The following is a 19,453-nucleotide window of genomic DNA, read 5'->3' as shown; positions in this document are numbered from 1 at the left end:
GATACGATTTTCCCATTTTTTCACTTTCACGTTGTTTCTGATAAATTGGGAGGTTGTCGAGAGGCCCCAGGCAGTCGGAATAGGACACCGCTTTGCCATTGATAAAGGCTTTAGACGAGCTTTATTACTGTCTGAATCTAGAACAATGTAAATTTCCATTTATGAAAAATGTGACAGGCCTTGGGCTGTGGGATTTTCCTTTCGTTTTTTTTTTGTTAGGTGTGTTTTACTCGGTTAGATAACTCTTACATGTTGGCAGTTTATGATTTGAACCACTGTGGACTTAGCATCAAACATCATAAATGAAATGTTCCATATGACCTGTCAAATGTATTGTTACGTAAACTAGAAAGTTGCCTCAAATGTTGTTTTTTCGCTACCATATCGAGTAAAGTTACGTAGGCACGTGCTCTACTTGAAACATATTTATAAACACTTTGATCAGGCGGTATTTAGCGAGTTGTTTATCGGACCTGTCAGGTCTAAAAATACTCCGCCAAGTGCCCCTAACGATTAATTATCGCTCATTAATTATGAACTATCTGAGTAGTTGCTATATCAGGTAAAGTGGTCACGTGACAAAAGCACCTTAGGCAGAGTGACAGTTGTCACTTACGAACCATTTTTGTAACACTTCCCTCTACTTGTCACTTAAACTGTTATACTGAAGAATTACATACACAAATCGAAAAGGACGTTTCCCATGTTAACCATGAAGTAACACCACATTCGTTAGAAAAAAAACTTCCTGCACCGTGAAAGGAAAAGCAAAAATTCCACGCATTATCTCCTTACTCGATCTAGCTTGTTCATATTAAATTCGGTCCGGTGGCAAGGACCCGAAACTGTTTATAAATGCAGAAAAAAAATTCGCATTATACCATCAACGAAACAGATTTTTTCCCATAGTTAGCGAACGGAGATCGTATCTAGGTATTGTGTAAAAAAAAACTGATCCTTTTATAAGCAAATCTAGAACCATATTTTCCTTCTGGCAATACCAAACTGTTTCAAAATCATCACTTTATATGGACTGATTAATGCACTCTTTTCAGGCATGTTAATTGTGTTTGAGTGGGTGGATGCGGTTTCTCTTCCGTAACATCGGTAAATGTGATCAACCAGTTCATTTATCATGTGTATTTATTGCGTTGGTGACCGTTGCAGTAAGACTCCCAACCCATTTTTCAAATTGCTCAATATCTCAAAATGATAACCAAATTTGACGGGTAAACGAACGATAAACCCACCTTAGCAAACAATAAAAATTAAAACAAATATTTGTACAGATTTTATGTAACAAAGACGCTTGAGGCAACGTAAAAGTTTTTGAGTAAAACGGTCTCGTCACGACACTAAATTGTTTTTTTTTTGTTTTACTTTCGCTCTCTATCGCTCACACGCTGCCCTAAAGAGATTGGCAATTAGTCCCAAAATAAGGAAAGGCCCACAGCTCAGTTTAATTAAAAGGTGGCAACTATAATAGGTTATGTTTTATAAATTTCATTATTCAGGCAGCCGTTTAAGATATAATTACTAATTAGTTAAAACAACTATAAATCCATCTAGAGTAATTAGTTGGTGTGTGGGTATTAAATGAAGGAACTGCCACCGAAACGGGTACTATCAGCCCGAATGTTTTTCACGCTACTTTCTCTCCAGGAAACTTACTAAAAAAAGTTAAGAATAACTGACAAGCTGAAAGTAAATCGTCCTGCTGTTTTAACTTTAAAAAAATAGAATTTAAGTTTTTGCTTGTAGTCAATCTGAAAGCAAGCTCCAGGAGATTAAAAGTGATAATTTAGCATAGGAAATTAACTCAAGTATAATGCAAATAAAGCAGAGGTTCAAAAAAAAAACAACCTAACTTAACCAATAGGAAGAATCTAGTATTCTTGACAAATGGTGGATGCGCTTAATGCACGTTATTGTAAATAGCAAACACAACACTTTTCAGTTTGTGTACAATCAGGGCAGTCACGTGATAACTGTCAGATTTTTGACCGTACAGTAAAAATTATTGTTTTACCAGATTTGTAGTAAATGATTAATTACTTTCAGGGCAGTAATGTAAAAACTGTTACTACCCTGAAAGTAATTTTCTAACGGCAGCAAAAAAAGTCAAAATATCAGGATTAACTGCGCTAGATTAAAACGGCTTTAAAGTTGTGCTAATACATTTGCAATTTAAATACAATGAGTAAAATACAGGTTAGTAGTTCGCTTAATAAATACCCAAGCAGTACTGATAGACAAACGATCGGTCGATGCAATTTCGAATTATCAGAATGGAACCACTACATTTTACATCATTTGCATAATAACGCATAATGATGAACCTAAAAAAAGGTGGCTTTGATTTCGCTACCATCAGGCCCTTTTGCTTGTATAGTATTGTTAATTATCAGTAGTTGGTGCAAATTTTTTCTAATGGGAAAACTAAAATTAAAATTCTTCTATAAGTAGTCGTGTCGTGCACAGCTCAAGATTAACTGAGCGTTAAAAATCACCGGAAGAACTAACCAACACATTGTAAAAGTTACCACGCTCATTTTTATTATTCAATCGTTCATAGGTTTGAAACCTAGGAAACTAGTGATAAGAAACTATTCGAATTCAGCGAGCTAGACAAGGATGGCGATCAATTACGTCTACTCTACAGTCTGTCAAAACAATCGTGACGTCAGGTCCACTGACTGTCATTGTTTACTATGTATCAAACCACCGCCTACTATACTAGAAAGCCTAGAAGGTGCTTGTCAAATATTCCAATATGGCGGTAATAGTCGTGACAGTTTGTATTGTGGAAATTTAGTTTTTTGACGATTAGATGAATTTTTACGGTTAAAAATCAAGACTTGAGGTTATTTGTGTAAGTTATTTTTGTTTGCTGCTGTTCATAAGTTTTTCAAGCCGCATTGTAACAGCAATTCAGGAAAACGCCCAAGTGTCAGTTTTTTACTTTACAAAGAACCGGATCTAACTCAACAGTGGTTGAACACTTTGCAGTGGGATGATTTTACTCCAACACTATACTCAATGGTAAGTACAAGTACCTTCTAGTACAGTAAACTTATTAAGTACTTATGGTACTTATTAAGTATTTATTAAGTTATATGCACAGGTATGTGAGTTACATTTTAAAGCATCCTTCATTGTGAGAGCAATAAAAATAATTTTGAATGAATGTTCTTGGTAATAACATAGAACCAGTTACCAGTTTTGCTTACCTAGTTTTAAGGATTTACAGATTTTCTTGTATTGAACAGTGTTTCAACTAGTTTGCTGTGTGTTGTACTTTCCAGGACAAATGTTGTAACCAATTTGTTTAGGCTGGACTTGATTGTGTATCAAAAAGCTCTATCTAATACATATCTGGATCAGGAATGAACCTTTTTTGATTTTTCAGTCACAACTTGCAATCAACTACACGAAATTATTCACTAAGTGACATTTTAGGCTTTCTAGTATAGAGGGCGGTGATTAAACACATCCAAAAATATGTTAGCAATTGTAAAGTACTTACGTGGTTAACTCCTTATTACCTGTAAAGTCACCTGAAAAAAAAAGCAGGTATTAATTGTTGGTAAGTATGGAATATAAAAGAAAATATGAATAGCACAAAAAGTAATAAATTAAGAGGTTTTCTCAAGAAAAAAACTGATGAGCACGCTCGATTATAATGGGTTAATCGCACTTTTTCCCATTGTAATATAATGTGAAGAAACTGAGCTTTGCCAACAACTTAATTGCCCCTTGATCTTGACTTTCCTGCATAATGATAAAGAGAGTTGACCTCAAAATGGTATTGGTTCTACTAGAGCTTACTAAATTTAAAAAATCTGAAAAATTAGGCAAGCAATGGTTGTGGGAACTTCAGGAAAACTACCTGTCTTGATGAAATTTCCCGGATTAGTCAGGCAAGATACTTTAGTGCTCTCGATCTTCTGCCGTGCGGACAATATACTGTAAACTTAACTGCTCTTACTTTTTACATTAAAACACTAACTTTTCTATTAGAGACATTATTTATTGCCGCCTTTTTCCACTCATACAACAACAACAACTTCTTAACCTAACTTTTTTGACAGTGAACGTCGGACACTGTTGACAGATTTAAACACGTTCCGTATTAACCTACTCTAGTGTCACTACAATGGTAATACAAAAAATGCCTGTAAATACAGTTAACATCAGTCCCAGCTTTATCCGACAAATCACAATTTCTCTAATTTAAATTCGACCAGATTAATAATATAGACATTGTGAGTCCATATACCCAGAACGTACAACAAAAACTTCGATCATTAATTTATTATAACCTAGATCGGACCTACCAAACAGAGCAAAATTATTTAAAAAAATTACTGTTACTAACTGCTCAATTTGATTGGCGGCATTACCATAATCCACGCTATTAAGACTGATTAATTACAGTTTTAGATAAAACAACCACAAAATCAACATATACAGAAAAAAGTAACATTTTTAGCAGTCACTCGAATATTCGATGGTCAATGACTCTATTACATGACCCAACTGTGACCGATTTGATCATCTGACGACCATCGACCATGTGTTTTGCATATTAAAATGGCACATAACAGACAATTTACAGTCGAAAGAAAAATTCCATCAAGGCTGACCAAACGAATGATCACACTTTTACGATTTTTCCTACAAATTTTGCAAAAAGCCAGTTAATTTCATGGAGCACCAGATTGTATTCATCAAATGATATGTCACGTAGTAGTTTTGACCACAATTTCAGGCGATCATATCTCTCTGAGAGTTGCTCAATATTAGTTCCAGACGTGACTATAGTTTATTGCAACAAAGCGTTTGTATGAGGTCAAGAACTAGCCGAATCATGTTGCTGTGAATAGCATTCTGTAGCTGTTTTTCTCGAAAAAATCTGATACTAATCAAGCAAGGACTCGGATACGAATAAAACATGTTACCGTTTAGATGACCTAGCATTTTGGTGTTAAAATTTTAAAAGTTGCACAACTTGAAATGATAATGCATTAGCCTTGCTGTCAGTTAAAAAAATTACCACCATAAATTAGTACGTGTGTCTTTTACTGTTTCAAGGATTGGTGTTCTCATTTTAATAATGCAGAGAAGATTCGATCTTTTGCCAAAAAGAAAAACAATACCGCAAATCCATTCAAATGTTTCCTCTTTCTTTCGCCATTGCGCAAAATTACCAAGATTAAAATCGCCAAAATATCGCACGCAAAAAAAGGATAGCCCCCCCGGCTCACGAACTCGCCTTTTGTTAACAGGTACCCCGAGACAGACAGGTCATTACGCCAACTTTTGCTTTCACCTGTTATTAAAATAATAAATGAACGCGGATTGATTTATAGTATCGATCTTCTCAGGAGATATCAACGCCCGTAGTTCGAGCGATCCATTGCTAAAACTTTGTTATTCTCATCTACTATTTATTTTTTTAACAACGTAATATCGATAAATAGTGTAAACAATAACGCACATCTCTAGTTCATTCACCCAGCTCTATCATATAAGGACACGTCAGAAGTGTCAATATATGGCGGCATTTGGCAAAAAACCTAAACTAAACCTAAAACTAAATTATTTGTGAATGGTACTTTTCAAATTGCTTTTTACGTTTACTGTGACAAATGCAAACAGGCAGGAGAATAGAAGACACCGTACCGTTTTACTCTTCAAAAGCAGACAATTTAAAACGAAAACTATTCTCCCCCTGCTGATAGAAACGGGGAAGAAAGAAAAAACGAAATTTCTGCACTAAAACTTACCGTTAAGGGTCGTACTTTATGTTTAGACGTTCATAGAAGGTTCAATTCATATGTTTTAATAGGAATCAAAATAGTTTTCACTGTATTTCTTGCATTATAATCGATTTAAGTTGAAAGGACACTAGCCAACCTACCACTACTGTCAAAACCGATACCTGATCGCTTTCTGACGTCTCATTGGTCAAAAATAAGTGGATTTTCGACCAACCATCAGTCAGGTACGTTGATACGTGTCTATTTTGTCATTTCAATACTAGAAATTCGTAGCAACTTTAGAAAAAAAATGTATTTGCAAGTATTATTTGTTCATATAATTCTTATGTATATTCAGCTTCTTTTTGTCAGTTAACCACCGGGTTTTTCTTTTAAAATAACATCAGTTGTCACGTGACCAGCAGTTTGATACGTCGCACGAAACTATTGACAATCAGCCGCCATGTTTAAGCACCAAATTCAAACAGAACTGGATATTCGTTATTTATACCCAGGGACGGTAAACAAGGATGGTGACGTAAAAATCGTCACCGGGACGAGCCAATACGGGCAACATTTCGCTTATGGGATTAAGCAATCCTGGACTGTTTACCGGCCTTGCCTAATACCCCCCCACCCCCATTCTTGTGTGAAAATGTGTGAAAAAAGTGCATTTTATTTACTTAATTTATAATTAATTTAAGGTCCTTTGGTATAAATATGCCCTTTGCTGTGCATTGGAACCCTTCTAGAGCAAAACAAAATAAAAATTGCCAAAATTGCACTTTTTGTAAAAATAGCATATTTTTTGACACACGTTGCTTTGACCCTAAATTACTTCCTTACTTGACAAGCTACGTCAAAATGTCATAGAAAACAAAAGATAGAGCAGATCTCAAGCTTTCTAAAAATATCCCCACATGAGTTGATTGATAACTCCGTTTGGACGCTAGAGGGCGTTAAATTTCCTTTACCATAATATCACATATTATATTGTAGTCAAATATTGTTTAGTCAGATTTCATGTATTTCTTAATCCGGCCGAGTTCCTGGCAAAGAAATGGTTAAAACGTTAAATTTTAAATCTAACTCTGTTAGTTTTTGAGATATCAAAAAACCAACTACACCAGCGTCTTTTCCGAGAAATTTTAACATAAAATGACACCGAGACGTCAACTGTAGGCATAAATGGTAATGTAGAGGCATAATAAATGAATGGAAATTACAGTTAAAAGTGCGGTTTATTTTAGCTAAACGTGCAATAAGTAATAATACCGCCTCGAAACCGAAACATGTCAAAGCAAGTGCAAGCGAATAAATAACAAACGGGAAAATAAATAACGCAAGTGGGAAACCAGGTTCCTAGGTCATCGAATGGGAAAAATCCGCGGGCACGTTTAGAATGGTACTTTCAATTATTATTATATTACTATGTATAAATAAGCGAAGATAAAAGGGCTTTTCTACGGATCGGAATGCGGATTTATTGATAAACACACCGGCGGAAGTGAAATTATATTGTAATTTCGTTTATTATATTGTTATTGGAGTCCACTAAAGTGGGTTGAAGGTCTGTTAAGTGTGACAATGTTTCAATTTCTTCAAGAAACTCAATTTTCATCATTTATTTAGGATCAATGTGATCAGAACAAGATCGCGTTTTTTTACTTATTTGATATGCTGATGTAAAAGTGTTTCCAGACAAGTAAGATTATATTGATTAATGCAAAAAGGCAAACTAGAAATGCAAGGCCTTTGAAACAGGTTTGGTTTATGTGTGGCTTTTTCTTATTTAGTACTGGTTGTGCCAGCCCACATAGCGAAATACCGATTGTTTTGTTGTGTGAATAACGCAGTTATTATTATATAACGCTAAAAACTTTAATGAATGAAATTCGTTGATGAATGACTAAGATATAGGGAAGGTTCAAAGGCGCGCCCATTGGATAACGAAGAAAAAAATTAATTTGCGTAACATATAGAGAAAAATTTGCCAATAACTTTCACCATGTGCCCAGTCAATTAGCATCAAATATAGCCACTTTAAAACAAACACTAACTAAATCAGTTTTAAATTAACACGATCTATAACTACTACTACGAGTTTTTTCTAATGAGAAACTTTCAGTTTTGGATTATTTGCAATAATCAAATCCTCTAGTAACAGGCGCTTTTTAAAATTATATATGATAACCCACATAATACTAAAAGTAAATAAATTATGTGTGTTTTGTGTTACATCATTAGTGTCACTCATTTCAGTAACTTTAAGTAAAATAATAATCGACTCGTGTGTATTTCTTCAGGCATATTTGCCGTTTAACAATATTTTTTCGTCTAAATAACCGTTAATTTGCTACTAATCAGATATATTATTGTAATGAAAGCGTTACAAAATGAATGTTGTTTCCTTAATGCATATCAAGACAAATATAGTGTATACATGAATTTTATCAAAATTGCAGAGCTTTTGATTCGAAAATTTATTTACAAACATTAGTTTTACTTTTCAATAAATCAACTTAAATTTCATGAAAATATATTTTGTCAAGAGAAAAAAGTTGTTTGAACTTGAAAATGTCTGATAGTTTGCATGTTTTTTCAATATTACTACATATAATAATATGTAAATTTGAATATAAATAATCCAGCCACCTATAAGATTCTATGTAACTAATGTATTATTCAGCAACCTTTTCGATACAAGTCACTGTTATTTTAATGCTATGAATTACCTTCAAGTGATATGGAATTCAATTCCCGCTCGAAATCCTGAGAAGAAGTGCACGAATCCATTTCATAACTCGTTAAAGTCCAGAAGAACCGAACATCCAGAAGGTTTTTAGGGTCCAAACACCGGGTGACTGTCGCATCGTAAACTCCCACATTCAAAATGGTAAAATTTGTGTTTAAGACCCGCAGCAATCGCACATGGTACCGAAGCCGGTCTTTGGCACTTTATTGGCAGTACTAAAACCTTAAAATCAGGTACCGGCCGACAAAAATCTTATGGTCAGTGTAATACGCGTGTGTGAAACCGCATACCTTCGGTTTTTCTTATTTCATTCCGTTCTCTTCTCATATAATACACGGGTTCGTGTGTGTGTGAGTGCGTGGAGCATCGCAACGGGTACCACCAGTACTATGGGGCATCGCGACTGCTAAATTGCATTCGTATTTTTCCCGATACCATCTCATTGATTTTATATATATTGGAGAGGTGCTACGTTCTTTGGCACTGCCCACACAGGTGCACCAATAAATTCTTAGACAAGTTATTTATTGGATATAGTGCCCGTTTCAATTTAATAGCAAAATCAATGTAACTTTGACGGTTTAATTAAAAGTACAATAATTAAAATGGGCTGTCAGACTTAATCAGACAAAAAAATATTGATCAACTCAATGTGTATGTGTTTAAAAATAGTTCTCGTAGTGTCCACGTGGCGCTGCTAATCAAGACAATCATTTTGAAGTTGGGGTACGGTTTGTCAAATGTCAAAAGTGGATTGAAAAATGACTTACGTGTACCTAACCTAACCTCAATTTCACCCCCTTTTATTTTGCTAGAAAAGTAAACAAAACGAAAACCCTGCGTTTTGAACAACTTATGCCAGCAACTTGATTGAGGAAAGTGTAGAAAAATGTCGCTAGCGGACGAACTTTTGGCCGATCTCGAGGAGAACGAGCACGAGGATGAGGAAGACGAGGAAGAACCCATGAAAATGGAGGAGCCCTTCGAGGAAACTGAGGAAAAGCCCGACATTAAACAACTCCAAATGGAAATTGATACTACCGAGATAAATTCAGTTCGGGGTATGTTACTAGTAATCGAGTAGATAACGTGTGCAGAATAAATTCTAGAAGTAAAATTAAAGACTTAAAAACTGTTCTTCTAAGATGTATCAACAGAAACACAAAATTGACAAAATATTCATCATTTTCAATGCTGTCTATGATTGCACTAATATATTTGGGGCCACTTATCTTAAAAGTAACTTAAAATAGCCTTGAAGGTGACCTATAAACTGAAAAATTGGGATAGTCAACACAAAACCTAAACTACCCTAATGATAAGTCCACATGTGCAGTATTTGCATAGAGAGAGAGATTTACTAAAAGTTTTTTTGAGTGTTAATTAAGTCTGTATACTTACCACTGTATAACCCATTTTAAAATTGTCTAGAACTGTGTAAATTGAGAGATTCACCAAAACTAATGAACATCATGCAACAAATCCAAAATTACGGCACGAAAATCCGTAAAGCGACTGAAATAATTGGACCAGTGGAAGCAGATGCAGAATACCAATTAATTGTGGAAGCTAATGATTTAGCTGCCGAAATTGATAATGAAGTGGTTTGTACTTGTCTCATAAACAACTTGACAATGTTAATCTGAATTGTGTTACTGTAGGTGACTGTACATAAATTTGTAAGAGACAAATATCAAAAAAGATTTCCAGAGTTAGATTCTTTGGTTGTAAATCCTTTGGATTATGTTAAAACTGTTAAGGAGTTGGGCAATGATTTAGATCAAGCAAAGAATAATGAAACTTTGCAGACTTTTCTTACCCAAGCAACTATTATGGTTGTGTCTGTGACAGCTTCGACAACTCAAGGGTGGGTTTATGATTATTTTTAATATGCTGTTACATTAAAGATGTCTTTTGTAGAACTGACTTGACCAAATATGAAAAAGAACAAATTGATGAAGGCTGTGACATGGCTATAGATCTTAACAATTTTAAGCTGAAAATCTATGAGTATGTGGAAAGTCGCATGGCTTTTATTGCTCCCAATATAACGATTATATTAGGAGCCTCTATAGCTGCGAAAATTATGGGAGTTGCCGGGGGTCTTACGCGATTATCCAAAATTCCTGCCTGTAATGTCTTGTTGCTGGGGCAACAAAAAAAAACTCTATCTGGATTCAGTCAAGTGCACATGTTACCCCACACTGGTTTTGTTTACTATTGTGACATAGTCCAAAACACTCCTCCAGTAAGTAGTTTCTTTGATTCCTAGGTTGTTGCCATAAATTGTTAATTAGGATTTAAGACGAAAGGCGGCAAGATTGGTGGCTACAAAGTGCACTTTGGCGGCTAGGGTGGACGCGTCTCACGAAAGCTCTGACGGACGAATTGGCCGAATGCTGCGTGACGAAATCGAACGAAAACTGGACAAATTGCAGGAACCACCACCTGTCAAGTTTGTCAAACCCTTACCCAAACCGATCGACCAGTCTAAGAAAAAAAGAGGCGGTAAACGAGTTCGGAAGATGAAGGAGCGATACGCTCTAACAGAGTTCAGGAAACACGCCAATCGCATGAACTTTGCAGAAGTAATTTAAGTAAATTCCTAACTGTAAGACACTAAAAGCTGGTTTACAGATCGAAGATGATGCTTACCAAGAGGATTTAGGCTACACCAGAGGTACTATAGGTAAAGCCGGCACTGGACGTATCAGACTGCCGCAAGTGGACGAAAAAACTAAAGTGAGAATTTCAAAGACATTGCAGAAAAATTTACAAAAACAGCAAATTTGGGGCGGCAGTACCACCGTAAAGAAACAGATATCAGGGACGGCGTCCAGTGTTGCATTCACTCCTTTACAGGTAGGTTAGGTGATCTGTTGGTTAACAGTTGATAAGTGGGTTGAAATTTTAGGGTTTGGAAATTGTGAATCCCCAAGCTGCCGAAACAAATGTGACTGAAGCAAACGCAAAGTATTTCTCCAACACGTCAGGATTTTTAAAGTTGGATAAAAAGTGATTTGTCTACTGAAAGGAATAAATATTGTAATTGATATGTTGGAAACGTATTTTTGATACTTTTTCTTCCTTATAAATTAGAATCAACTAAGATACTGAATGTAGAGCTGACTTGCGGTTGTAAAACCTGGAAAAACATTTAAATTATCAGTTTTATTGTTTCAAACAATATTACAGAGGTTTGAGTTGTAAGATTGATAACAAAGTGCGGTCTTATTTTGGTCGTTTGTAATGTGTGTATAATAAACATTATTAATAATAGCCGTGGGGATATAAGGATGATTGATAAGCGAAAGTAGAAGGGAACGTTCTATAATAATGAGTAAATAAGCGCCATCCGCATATTACACCAGTTAATTTAAATCAAGTTTTGCCCACAACTAAACTTGTTAGCTATTTGTGGTTCTTAGTTTTAAAGACAAACCAGTTCTATTAGCTTAAAATAGGTGAGTTTTGTGGCTGCATTATAACAGTTTCTTGGAAAAAATGCTTGGATTTCAAATTTAACACTATTTCATATTAGCACTTGATATCTCGATGGGTTGTTGTAGAAATTGAATTGATATTGCAGTAGTCATCTGTCATCCAAACATCAAAAATGCCATTATCAGCTGATCGAAAAGGGGCTCTTGACGATGAGGCCATTGATAATTTTCAGAAATATTTACAAATCGCCAGCGTCCACCCCAACATAAACTATGGTAAGTTCGTAAAATGATTATTTTTGTTTTAATTGAACTGTCTGTAATAGCCTAGCGAGCTAAAAATGACTAGTTCAGGGGATTCAAATGTGGTGTTGTAATTGTGATAAAAGGTCAAAAACAGTAGGAAATGTTATATCATTTGTCACAAATGTTGTGTTATTTTTAATTTACATACTTTCAGAAAAAACGTCAAATACCCTTCACGATAAGTCTACATTTGCCTGAATGCACTGTTTATTAGATTGTGATTGGTCAAGAAAAAGCAGCAAGTTGAAAGGTGCTTTTTTTGACCAATCACAAACTATACCCACTGTGTGAAAGGCCGCATTTGTTTTCACGCTCCATGGAGATGTCATCGTCACGATGACGTAATTTGGCAAACGCATAATTTGAGCAACTGTCAAATTACGTCATTCTGACATTAAAAACGCTCTGCTCGCTCCATGGGGCGTGAAAACGAATGCGGCCAAAATGTACGCAAATGCTGCACATGTAGATAATCTTTGCCAGTAATATTAATTTGTATTTTCCAACAACTGTTCTCATAAATTAAGGAAAAATGCTAGAAACACAATGTGATTTAAGTGCATTTATTATCAGTCTTACTTAATAAACTATTTTAGTATTGTTCTTGATATGACCATATTTTAGAACCTTGTGTGCAATTTCTTACTGCCCAAGCCAAAAGCCTGAACTTACCAATCGAGGTCTACAATGTGGTAGAAAACAAACCCATAGTAGTACTAACATGGGTTGGTTCAGATCCGGCATTACCCAGCATCCTCTTGAACAGTCACATGGATGTGGTGCCCGTTTACGAGGTCAGTGCATATTTACTTATTAGTATAAACTGTAGCAAACTTGATTGGTATACAGGAAAACTGGACGTACAAGCCGTTCGGTGCCCATATAGACGAAAAGGGCGATATTTACGCCAGAGGCACGCAAGACATGAAATCTGTGGGTATTCAATACTTGGAAGCGGTCAGGAGATTGAAAGCCGAAGGAGTGACGTTGAAACGAACTTTGCACATTTCCTTTGTGCCCGATGAAGAAATTGGTGGGGTAGATGGGATGAAGAAGTTTGTTCACACTGACGATTTTAAACGGTTAAATGTTGGGTTTGCTCTTGATGAAGGTATGGCCAGTGAAACTGACACTTTTGCTCTGTTTTACGGAGAGAGGAATATTTGGCGTAAGTTTCCACATTAAATACAACATGTGAATAATAAAGGAAGGTTTAGATTTGATTATTCACTGCCCTGGCACTCCCGGGCATGGCTCGCTGTTGCTGGAAAACACGGCAGGCGAGAAAGTTTCCTACATTTTGAACAAATTCTTCGAGTTCAGGAAGGGTGAAGTTGAAAAACTCAAAAAAGATCCCACTTTAACAGTCGGTGATGTTACTACAGTCAATTTAACCCAGATACGAGTAAAATGAACTAAAACAACTACAGGTGTGGTAAATCCAAAACAGACCATAGGAAAACCGTGTAACGGACAGAGAAACGTACATTATTGCATGCGCGGGACTAAGACAGAAAACAAAAAAAATATCAAGTAGGCCAAGCTATTTTGTCGACGGTATTTGAGTGATACTTGGCGTTTGGCAACAGCGCGCTGAAAATATGGCCTACTTGATATTTTTTGTTCTGTATATTTTCTGTCTCTGTCCGTTACGCGGTTTTCCTATGGTCGGTTTTGGATTTACCACACCTGTATAACTTAATTTGATATAAAAAATCCATTTTACAGGGTGGTGTACAGTCAAATGTGGTACCACCAGAACTGGTCATAATAATAGACTGTCGTAATGCGGTGACACGTGACACTGTTAAATGGGAGGAGCAAATTAAGCAGTGGTGCCGCGAAGCGGGAGAGGATGTTTGGATCGAATGGGAACAAAAGGAACCACCAGTGGCAGCCACTAAGTTGGATTCGTCGAATTCCTATTGGGTGGCTTTTAAACAGGCTACAGATGAACTGTAAGTTTAGCTTTAGTTTACTAACACAAAAGCTTTATCATAAATCTCATATTGTATTAAACTGTGGTGATTGCTTTAACTCAATGACAGTTAAAATGTTGTTTCTTTAAAACTCATAATGGGGCCCGACTAACAATCCAAATACCATATCATAACTAACCTGATTCTACTGATTTTTCGTTATTATTTTTAGGGGTCTTAAATTGAAACCCCAAATATTTCCGGGGGGCACCGATAGCAGATTCGTGCGCGACGTTGGCCTACCCGCCCTCGGATTCTCCCCCATTAATAACACTCCCGTACTGTTGCACGATCACGACGAATTCCTCAATAAAGACGTTTTCCTGAAGGGTATCGGGATCTACTGTCACTTGTTCAAAGCCGTCGCCAACGTTTAATTCAATTTGATCGTTTTAATAAAGTGCCTTATACGTGTAGTTTAGGTTGTTTTAAATAAAATAGGTATACGACGTGTTAAAAACAGTTTTTAGTTTGTTTTATTGTTCACTGCAATATTATAACATTTCAGCGGTTTGAAATTGGAGCCATTAGTTTGTCCTGGAGGAACTGACGCGAGATACGTGCGGCAACAAGGTATTCCTGCAATCGGATTTTCTCCTATGAATTTCACGGAACGAACACTGCACGCGCACAATGAATTTTTGAATTTAACTACTTTTCTCAAGGGAATAACGATTTATTGCAAAATACTATTGACACTAGGAAATTTACCTGCATAAATTTAACCTAAAAGAATCTCACCTGTATTATTAATTAAATTATAATTTCATCCAGTAACATAAATATGAGTGTTTTTTTTTCTGTTAAGACACCTCTTTTTAGTTCCTGTTAGTACAGTTGCTAACAACCAGATAAGATGTTATCTTACTCATGTTTACACCGTCATGCTTCGGTTGTATTCGCGTTGGCACTGAACGTTTTTTACCGTTAAGCACCACATCAAACTTTCAGTTTTAACGTGGGTGCTGTGGAGTGAAGTAAACCTACTTAAACGTCATGACCAAACTGAATTGGATCCGAAACTTATCGGCAAATGAACTGCAAGACCTGCTTAACAGTGTTACAACCGTATTACTCGACCTCGACGGTAAATTTACACAATTATGGGAATATTCTCCGTTTATTAACGGGATTTTACAGGAGTTTTGATACGGCAACGTAACATGGTACCCGGTTCGCCAGAAGCGGTAATGAAACTGAGAAAACTCGGCAAAAATATCGGTTTTGTCACCAACAATTCCGGGTTTACCACCCAAGCTTTCGCCGACTTTTTGGCCCCTTTTGGAGCGGTCCCTGACGAAGTGGTCACCCCCAACACCAGTCTTTTGCAGTACTTGACCGACACTAATTTCAAAAAAGACTTGTATATGGTGGCTCCTACATGTGCGAAAAATCTACTGAAGGACGCCGGTTATACAATCATCGAATACAAGGTTTTTTCCTAAAAAAAGTCAAGAAATTACAAAAGAAAGTTTAAATTGTACTTAACTGGTGGATTCCATTGTTTTATCTTGTCTGAAGGTCAATGACCATGATGATGAAGTTTTTTTTTAAGAAACAAACATCAAAATGTTTTTCATTAACAGGATATCCATCTGGATGAACTAGATGGCAGAGGTGTAGCCCTGAAAGCTCTCTCTACAAAGGCACTAGAAATGTGCAAAAACGTCGGCATTGTCTATCTAGATCTGGACTTTAACTGCTCCTACGGAGCCCTGCAAGTGGCTCAGGTGCTCTTAAATCATCTGGAGGATGTCCAGCTGTTGTCCGGAACTAGCGACGACAAAGTGCCTTTGGATGAAAAAATGTTCTTCATTTGTAAGCTGCCTAACAGCGATTAATTAACCATTAGTATTGATTAAGGAGTAGCGTCCAAGTTTTTTATAGAAGCCATGGAACGATGGACTGGTAAAAAGGCGATACCGATGGCCAAACCTGGACGGGCGTTGCAAAGCGTTATAACGACGAAATTTCAAGTGTCCGATCCTCAAAAGGTTTTGATGGTTGGCGATAAGTATGTGTCCAAATAATCCAGTTTAATCATTGAATTACCACAGATTTTTGTTACAGTCTCTCAACTGACATAGTTTTTGGGGTTCAGGCCGGCTTTAAGACTTGCGTGGTACTGACTGGAGACTGTAAAACGTCCGACATTGAACACTGGGACAGTTTAAAAAATAAGGAGAAGCCTGATTATGTTGCCAGTAATTTGGCAGAATTATGTCAAGTGGATACTAATAAATAATGAATTGTTACCATTAACATATGACAAGTATGGACTAGTCTTTTTGCTTAAATAACTCCTGATGTCCTGAGTCCTGATGTGAATGATTCTTGATGATTTATTAATGAGAAACACTGACGATATGACGTAACCGCCATTTGTTCTGGTTTGACCTGTATTTACAGCAAACCAAGTTGGAAATTGTAGTATAGGCAAATGCCGCACTTACTATAAAACAAGGACCTTTCTTAAATAGTTTAAATAGCTAATTATTTATATAATGTACTGTCAGGCAAGATTTTTATTATTTGCATTTCCAACTTTACCATACATTTTAATCATTCTTCTTTCAAAATAATTTGGCTTCTTAGGAGATTCCGTTTAAGGCACACAATATAATAAAAAAATTACATTAATTTTTACAAGGCACAAACCACTAAATGCCACTACAACAATAAAATGCTAAATTCAAAAAATTTAACAAACATTTGTTTTTGTTGTGGTTTTTTTCCAGGTTATGTTTTACTGAAATGTCAAACTGTCAAAGGTCAATTATGTTTCTAAAATATTTAGGCAACCAATCATATTTTCAGTGTTTAAATTAGTGGGAGATTTGCACCAAAGAGCAAGTGAATAATTGACAATTTCCGGAAGAATGGAATCCCAATTTTCGATCTTTGCACAAAACTAAAATAAAGTTAGTAACAATAACTGTAAACAATATATCTAATATAAGAATGACGCACGAGTTAAATAAAAAAAATTCCCATAGCAAACCACTATTAGCGAATAAGAAACCTTCCTGATAACCGAAAAGTGGCTACTAATCTTACAATTGTTTTCAATTAATGCTTAAAGTGACGAGAGGTTCCATTACTGTTCGAAAGTCATATCGATATGGCTAAATTACAGAGAATAGATCGGCTGTCTGATCAATCAGTGCAGGATATCATACATTCTGTTGATACAGTGTTGTTTGATGTTGACGGTAAGTTGTATTGTAAAATTATACGGTTTTATTGAAGATTGTTGAATTATGTATATTAAGCGGGATTAGTTTTGTTTGGACTAGTTGAAAACCTGTATTTACAGAGTTGCTACAACAAAATTTTAGTCACCAAATAGACAGGAAGCGGCAAGTGTGAATGTAAAAATATAAGATTTTTAGTGAAAAACATGTTGTACAAGAGTATGATTATTTGGTTTGCATTGATAAAAGTATTTAAATATTTTTTTTTTAATTAAAAAACTAATGTAATTATAAATTTTTGACAAGTGTCACCTAAACCTAAGTGTGCATTTGTTTTGACGCTTTATGAATCAAGTAAACCATAATTGAACGAACTGTCAAACCACACGTCACCGTGACGTCAAAACGAATACGGTCATTATCTTCTCACATTTTAGGAGTGTTGGTGCATAATAAGACTATTATTCCCGGATCAGATGATGCGATCAAAAAATTAAGAGCATTAGGGAAAACCGTTGGATTCGTAACGAATAACACTTTGTACCCAGTGGATAATTTGATAAAAATCCTGACGCCTTTCGGCGCCAAACCGAACGAAATTATTAACCCCAATTTGTCTTTGGTGCAGTATTTGAAGAAGACAAATTTCCAAAAAGATATTTACGTTATCGGTTCTCAAGTGCTTAAGTCACTTTTGACAGACGCCGGCCATAAGGTCATTGAGTACAAAGTCAGTATATGCACTAATAACAGTATTTATCTGAGCTGTATTAATTGTATGTTTTAGGATGTTTGGTCAGGAGTCTTAGAAGAAAATGGTACCGCGGTTAAGGAAGTTTTGTTGAGGGCACTAGAGGTTTGTAAAAATGTGGGAGCGATAGTGATAGACACTGACGTCAATCATTGCTATGGATCTATACAAGTTGCTCAGGTGATTGCCAGTCAAATTGAGGGAATTGAACTATTTACCGGCATGTGTGACGATTTGGCACCACTCGGTGACAACCTATTTTGTTTATGTAAATGAACCAATTCCGGCCTGATTGTGGCCCAATTATTATTAATAATTGTATACGTCACAGCTGCTCAGTACTTGGTAGACGGTATCGAAAGGTGGAGCGGAAAAACCGCAATTAAAATGGGCAAACCCAGTAAACCTTTAGCTGATTCAATTAACGCCAAATATAACATTGCAAACCCAAATAGGGTTCTTATGATCGGAGACAAGTGAGTGAGACTCAATTTATAATGATTATTGACATTTGACATGTTTCTCTTGCAGTGTTGCCACCGACATCGTATTTGGTATAAGCGCAGGTTACCAAACCTGTCTAGTGTTGTCCGGAATGTGGACCAGAGATCAAGTGGAAAAATGGAACGTTTCCAATGATTGGAGGCCGAACTATGTCGCTGATAAATTTGGAGACTTTTTGCCTAAAATAAAAGACATGTAGAGTCATGTGTCAAGAGTAGTCTATATATAATAGAAGATTTTTTTGACATTGCTGTCATGTGTATACACTGTTACTGCGCGGTTTTGTTACGAATTAAGAGATTATGTAACCTTAAACAACACTCTGTATATTTATTACACTTTTCTAAGTGCAAAAAGTCTACATTTTGCATAAATCTCTGTAGAGTTTGTGATTGGTCAAAAAGCAGCTTTTAAATTGCTGCTTTTTTTTGACTAATCACAAATTATCAACTGAGATTGATGCAAATCTGCTAGACACGTGGACTTACCGTTATTAAAGGCATAAAAATAAAAACACGTGTTTGTTATCAACAACAATCAATTTGTAGAAACTACTTTCAAAGGGCATATTTGTTTCATACGTGCAATCGGTCCGCACCTAGTTGGACCCTTTTGTTGCTTTAATTAATTTGCTGATGCGTTTTGCAACTAATGTCAGCATGAGAATTAAAAAAAAATCGTTCACGTGGTGTTCCACGATACCGCAAACGTGATCCGTGACTTGTATCATGTGCAACGTTCTCGATTCAATCTCAGACA

General features: G+C 36.0%; 5 protein-coding genes across 10 annotated transcripts in view; 4 read left to right on the top strand and 1 right to left on the bottom strand.

The window, feature by feature from the left end:
* Nucleotides 1–8,990, bottom strand: part of LOC145728272 (uncharacterized) — a 30,028-nt gene extending 21,038 nt beyond the window's left edge. Inside the window, exons 1-3 of one of the 3 annotated variants that reach the window (XM_081978364.1) lie at nt 8,808–8,824; nt 8,498–8,732; nt 3,546–3,557 (exon numbers count right to left, since the gene is read on the bottom strand). In XM_081978364.1, coding sequence (XP_081834490.1) covers nt 3,546–3,557; nt 8,498–8,558 — 73 coding nt within the window. In that variant the 5' untranslated portion in view covers nt 8,559–8,732; nt 8,808–8,824. Of the gene's footprint in view, nt 1–3,545; nt 3,558–8,497 lie in introns of all 3 variants that reach the window. The other 2 variants (XM_081978363.1, XM_081978366.1) reach the window with 2 other exon arrangements.
* Nucleotides 5,989–11,572, top strand: LOC145728274 (U4/U6 small nuclear ribonucleoprotein Prp31-like). Of its 2 annotated transcripts, XM_081978370.1 has the most exons (8): nt 5,989–6,007; nt 9,333–9,578; nt 9,949–10,121; nt 10,179–10,384; nt 10,438–10,765; nt 10,815–11,105; nt 11,155–11,379; nt 11,432–11,572. In XM_081978370.1, the coding sequence occupies exons 2-8, from the start codon at nt 9,407–9,409 to the stop codon at nt 11,534–11,536; spliced, it is 1,500 nt and encodes a 499-aa protein (XP_081834496.1). In that variant the 5' UTR covers nt 5,989–6,007; nt 9,333–9,406; the 3' UTR covers nt 11,537–11,572. The 2 variants fall into 2 exon arrangements, with proteins under 2 accessions (XP_081834496.1, XP_081834495.1); XM_081978369.1 differs by lacking the exon at nt 5,989–6,007 and having other exon boundaries at nt 9,280–9,578.
* Nucleotides 11,573–11,821: 249 nt separating this feature from the next.
* Nucleotides 11,822–15,028, top strand: LOC145728277 (aminoacylase-1-like). 3 transcript variants are annotated; one of them, XM_081978379.1, is made up of 7 exons: nt 11,822–11,981; nt 12,107–12,236; nt 12,891–13,060; nt 13,116–13,434; nt 13,484–13,671; nt 13,995–14,224; nt 14,754–15,028. In XM_081978379.1, exons 2-7 carry the CDS (start codon nt 12,134–12,136, stop codon nt 14,962–14,964), a joined length of 1,221 nt encoding a protein of 406 aa, XP_081834505.1. In that variant the 5' UTR covers nt 11,822–11,981; nt 12,107–12,133; the 3' UTR covers nt 14,965–15,028. The 3 variants fall into 3 exon arrangements, with proteins under 3 accessions (XP_081834505.1, XP_081834507.1, XP_081834506.1); XM_081978381.1 differs by lacking the exon at nt 14,754–15,028 and adding an exon at nt 14,418–14,707 and having other exon boundaries at nt 11,823–11,981; XM_081978380.1 differs by having other exon boundaries at nt 11,839–11,981; nt 12,087–12,236.
* Nucleotides 15,029–15,071: 43 nt separating this feature from the next.
* Nucleotides 15,072–16,522, top strand: LOC145728279 (uncharacterized). The gene is made up of 5 exons (XM_081978383.1): nt 15,072–15,332; nt 15,386–15,678; nt 15,832–16,063; nt 16,115–16,259; nt 16,316–16,522. Exons 1-5 carry the CDS (start codon nt 15,242–15,244, stop codon nt 16,488–16,490), a joined length of 936 nt encoding a protein of 311 aa, XP_081834509.1. The 5' UTR covers nt 15,072–15,241; the 3' UTR covers nt 16,491–16,522.
* A 778-nt stretch (nt 16,523–17,300) lies between these two features.
* On the top strand, nt 17,301–19,208 carry LOC145728281 (glycerol-3-phosphate phosphatase-like). Its single transcript, XM_081978384.1, has 5 exons — nt 17,301–17,457; nt 17,877–18,169; nt 18,227–18,458; nt 18,522–18,666; nt 18,722–19,208. Exons 1-5 carry the CDS (start codon nt 17,367–17,369, stop codon nt 18,891–18,893), a joined length of 933 nt encoding a protein of 310 aa, XP_081834510.1. The 5' UTR covers nt 17,301–17,366; the 3' UTR covers nt 18,894–19,208.
* Nucleotides 19,209–19,453: the final 245 nt, after the last annotated feature.

This window comes from Ips typographus, linkage group LG4, assembly GCF_016097725.1.
Source record: "Ips typographus isolate SLU linkage group LG4, UJ_Ityp_2.0, whole genome shotgun sequence".
Classification (NCBI taxonomy): domain Eukaryota; kingdom Metazoa; phylum Arthropoda; class Insecta; order Coleoptera; family Curculionidae; genus Ips; species Ips typographus.
Note: the sequence above shows the minus strand (reverse complement) of the source record. Positions and strands in the feature narration are given on the sequence as shown.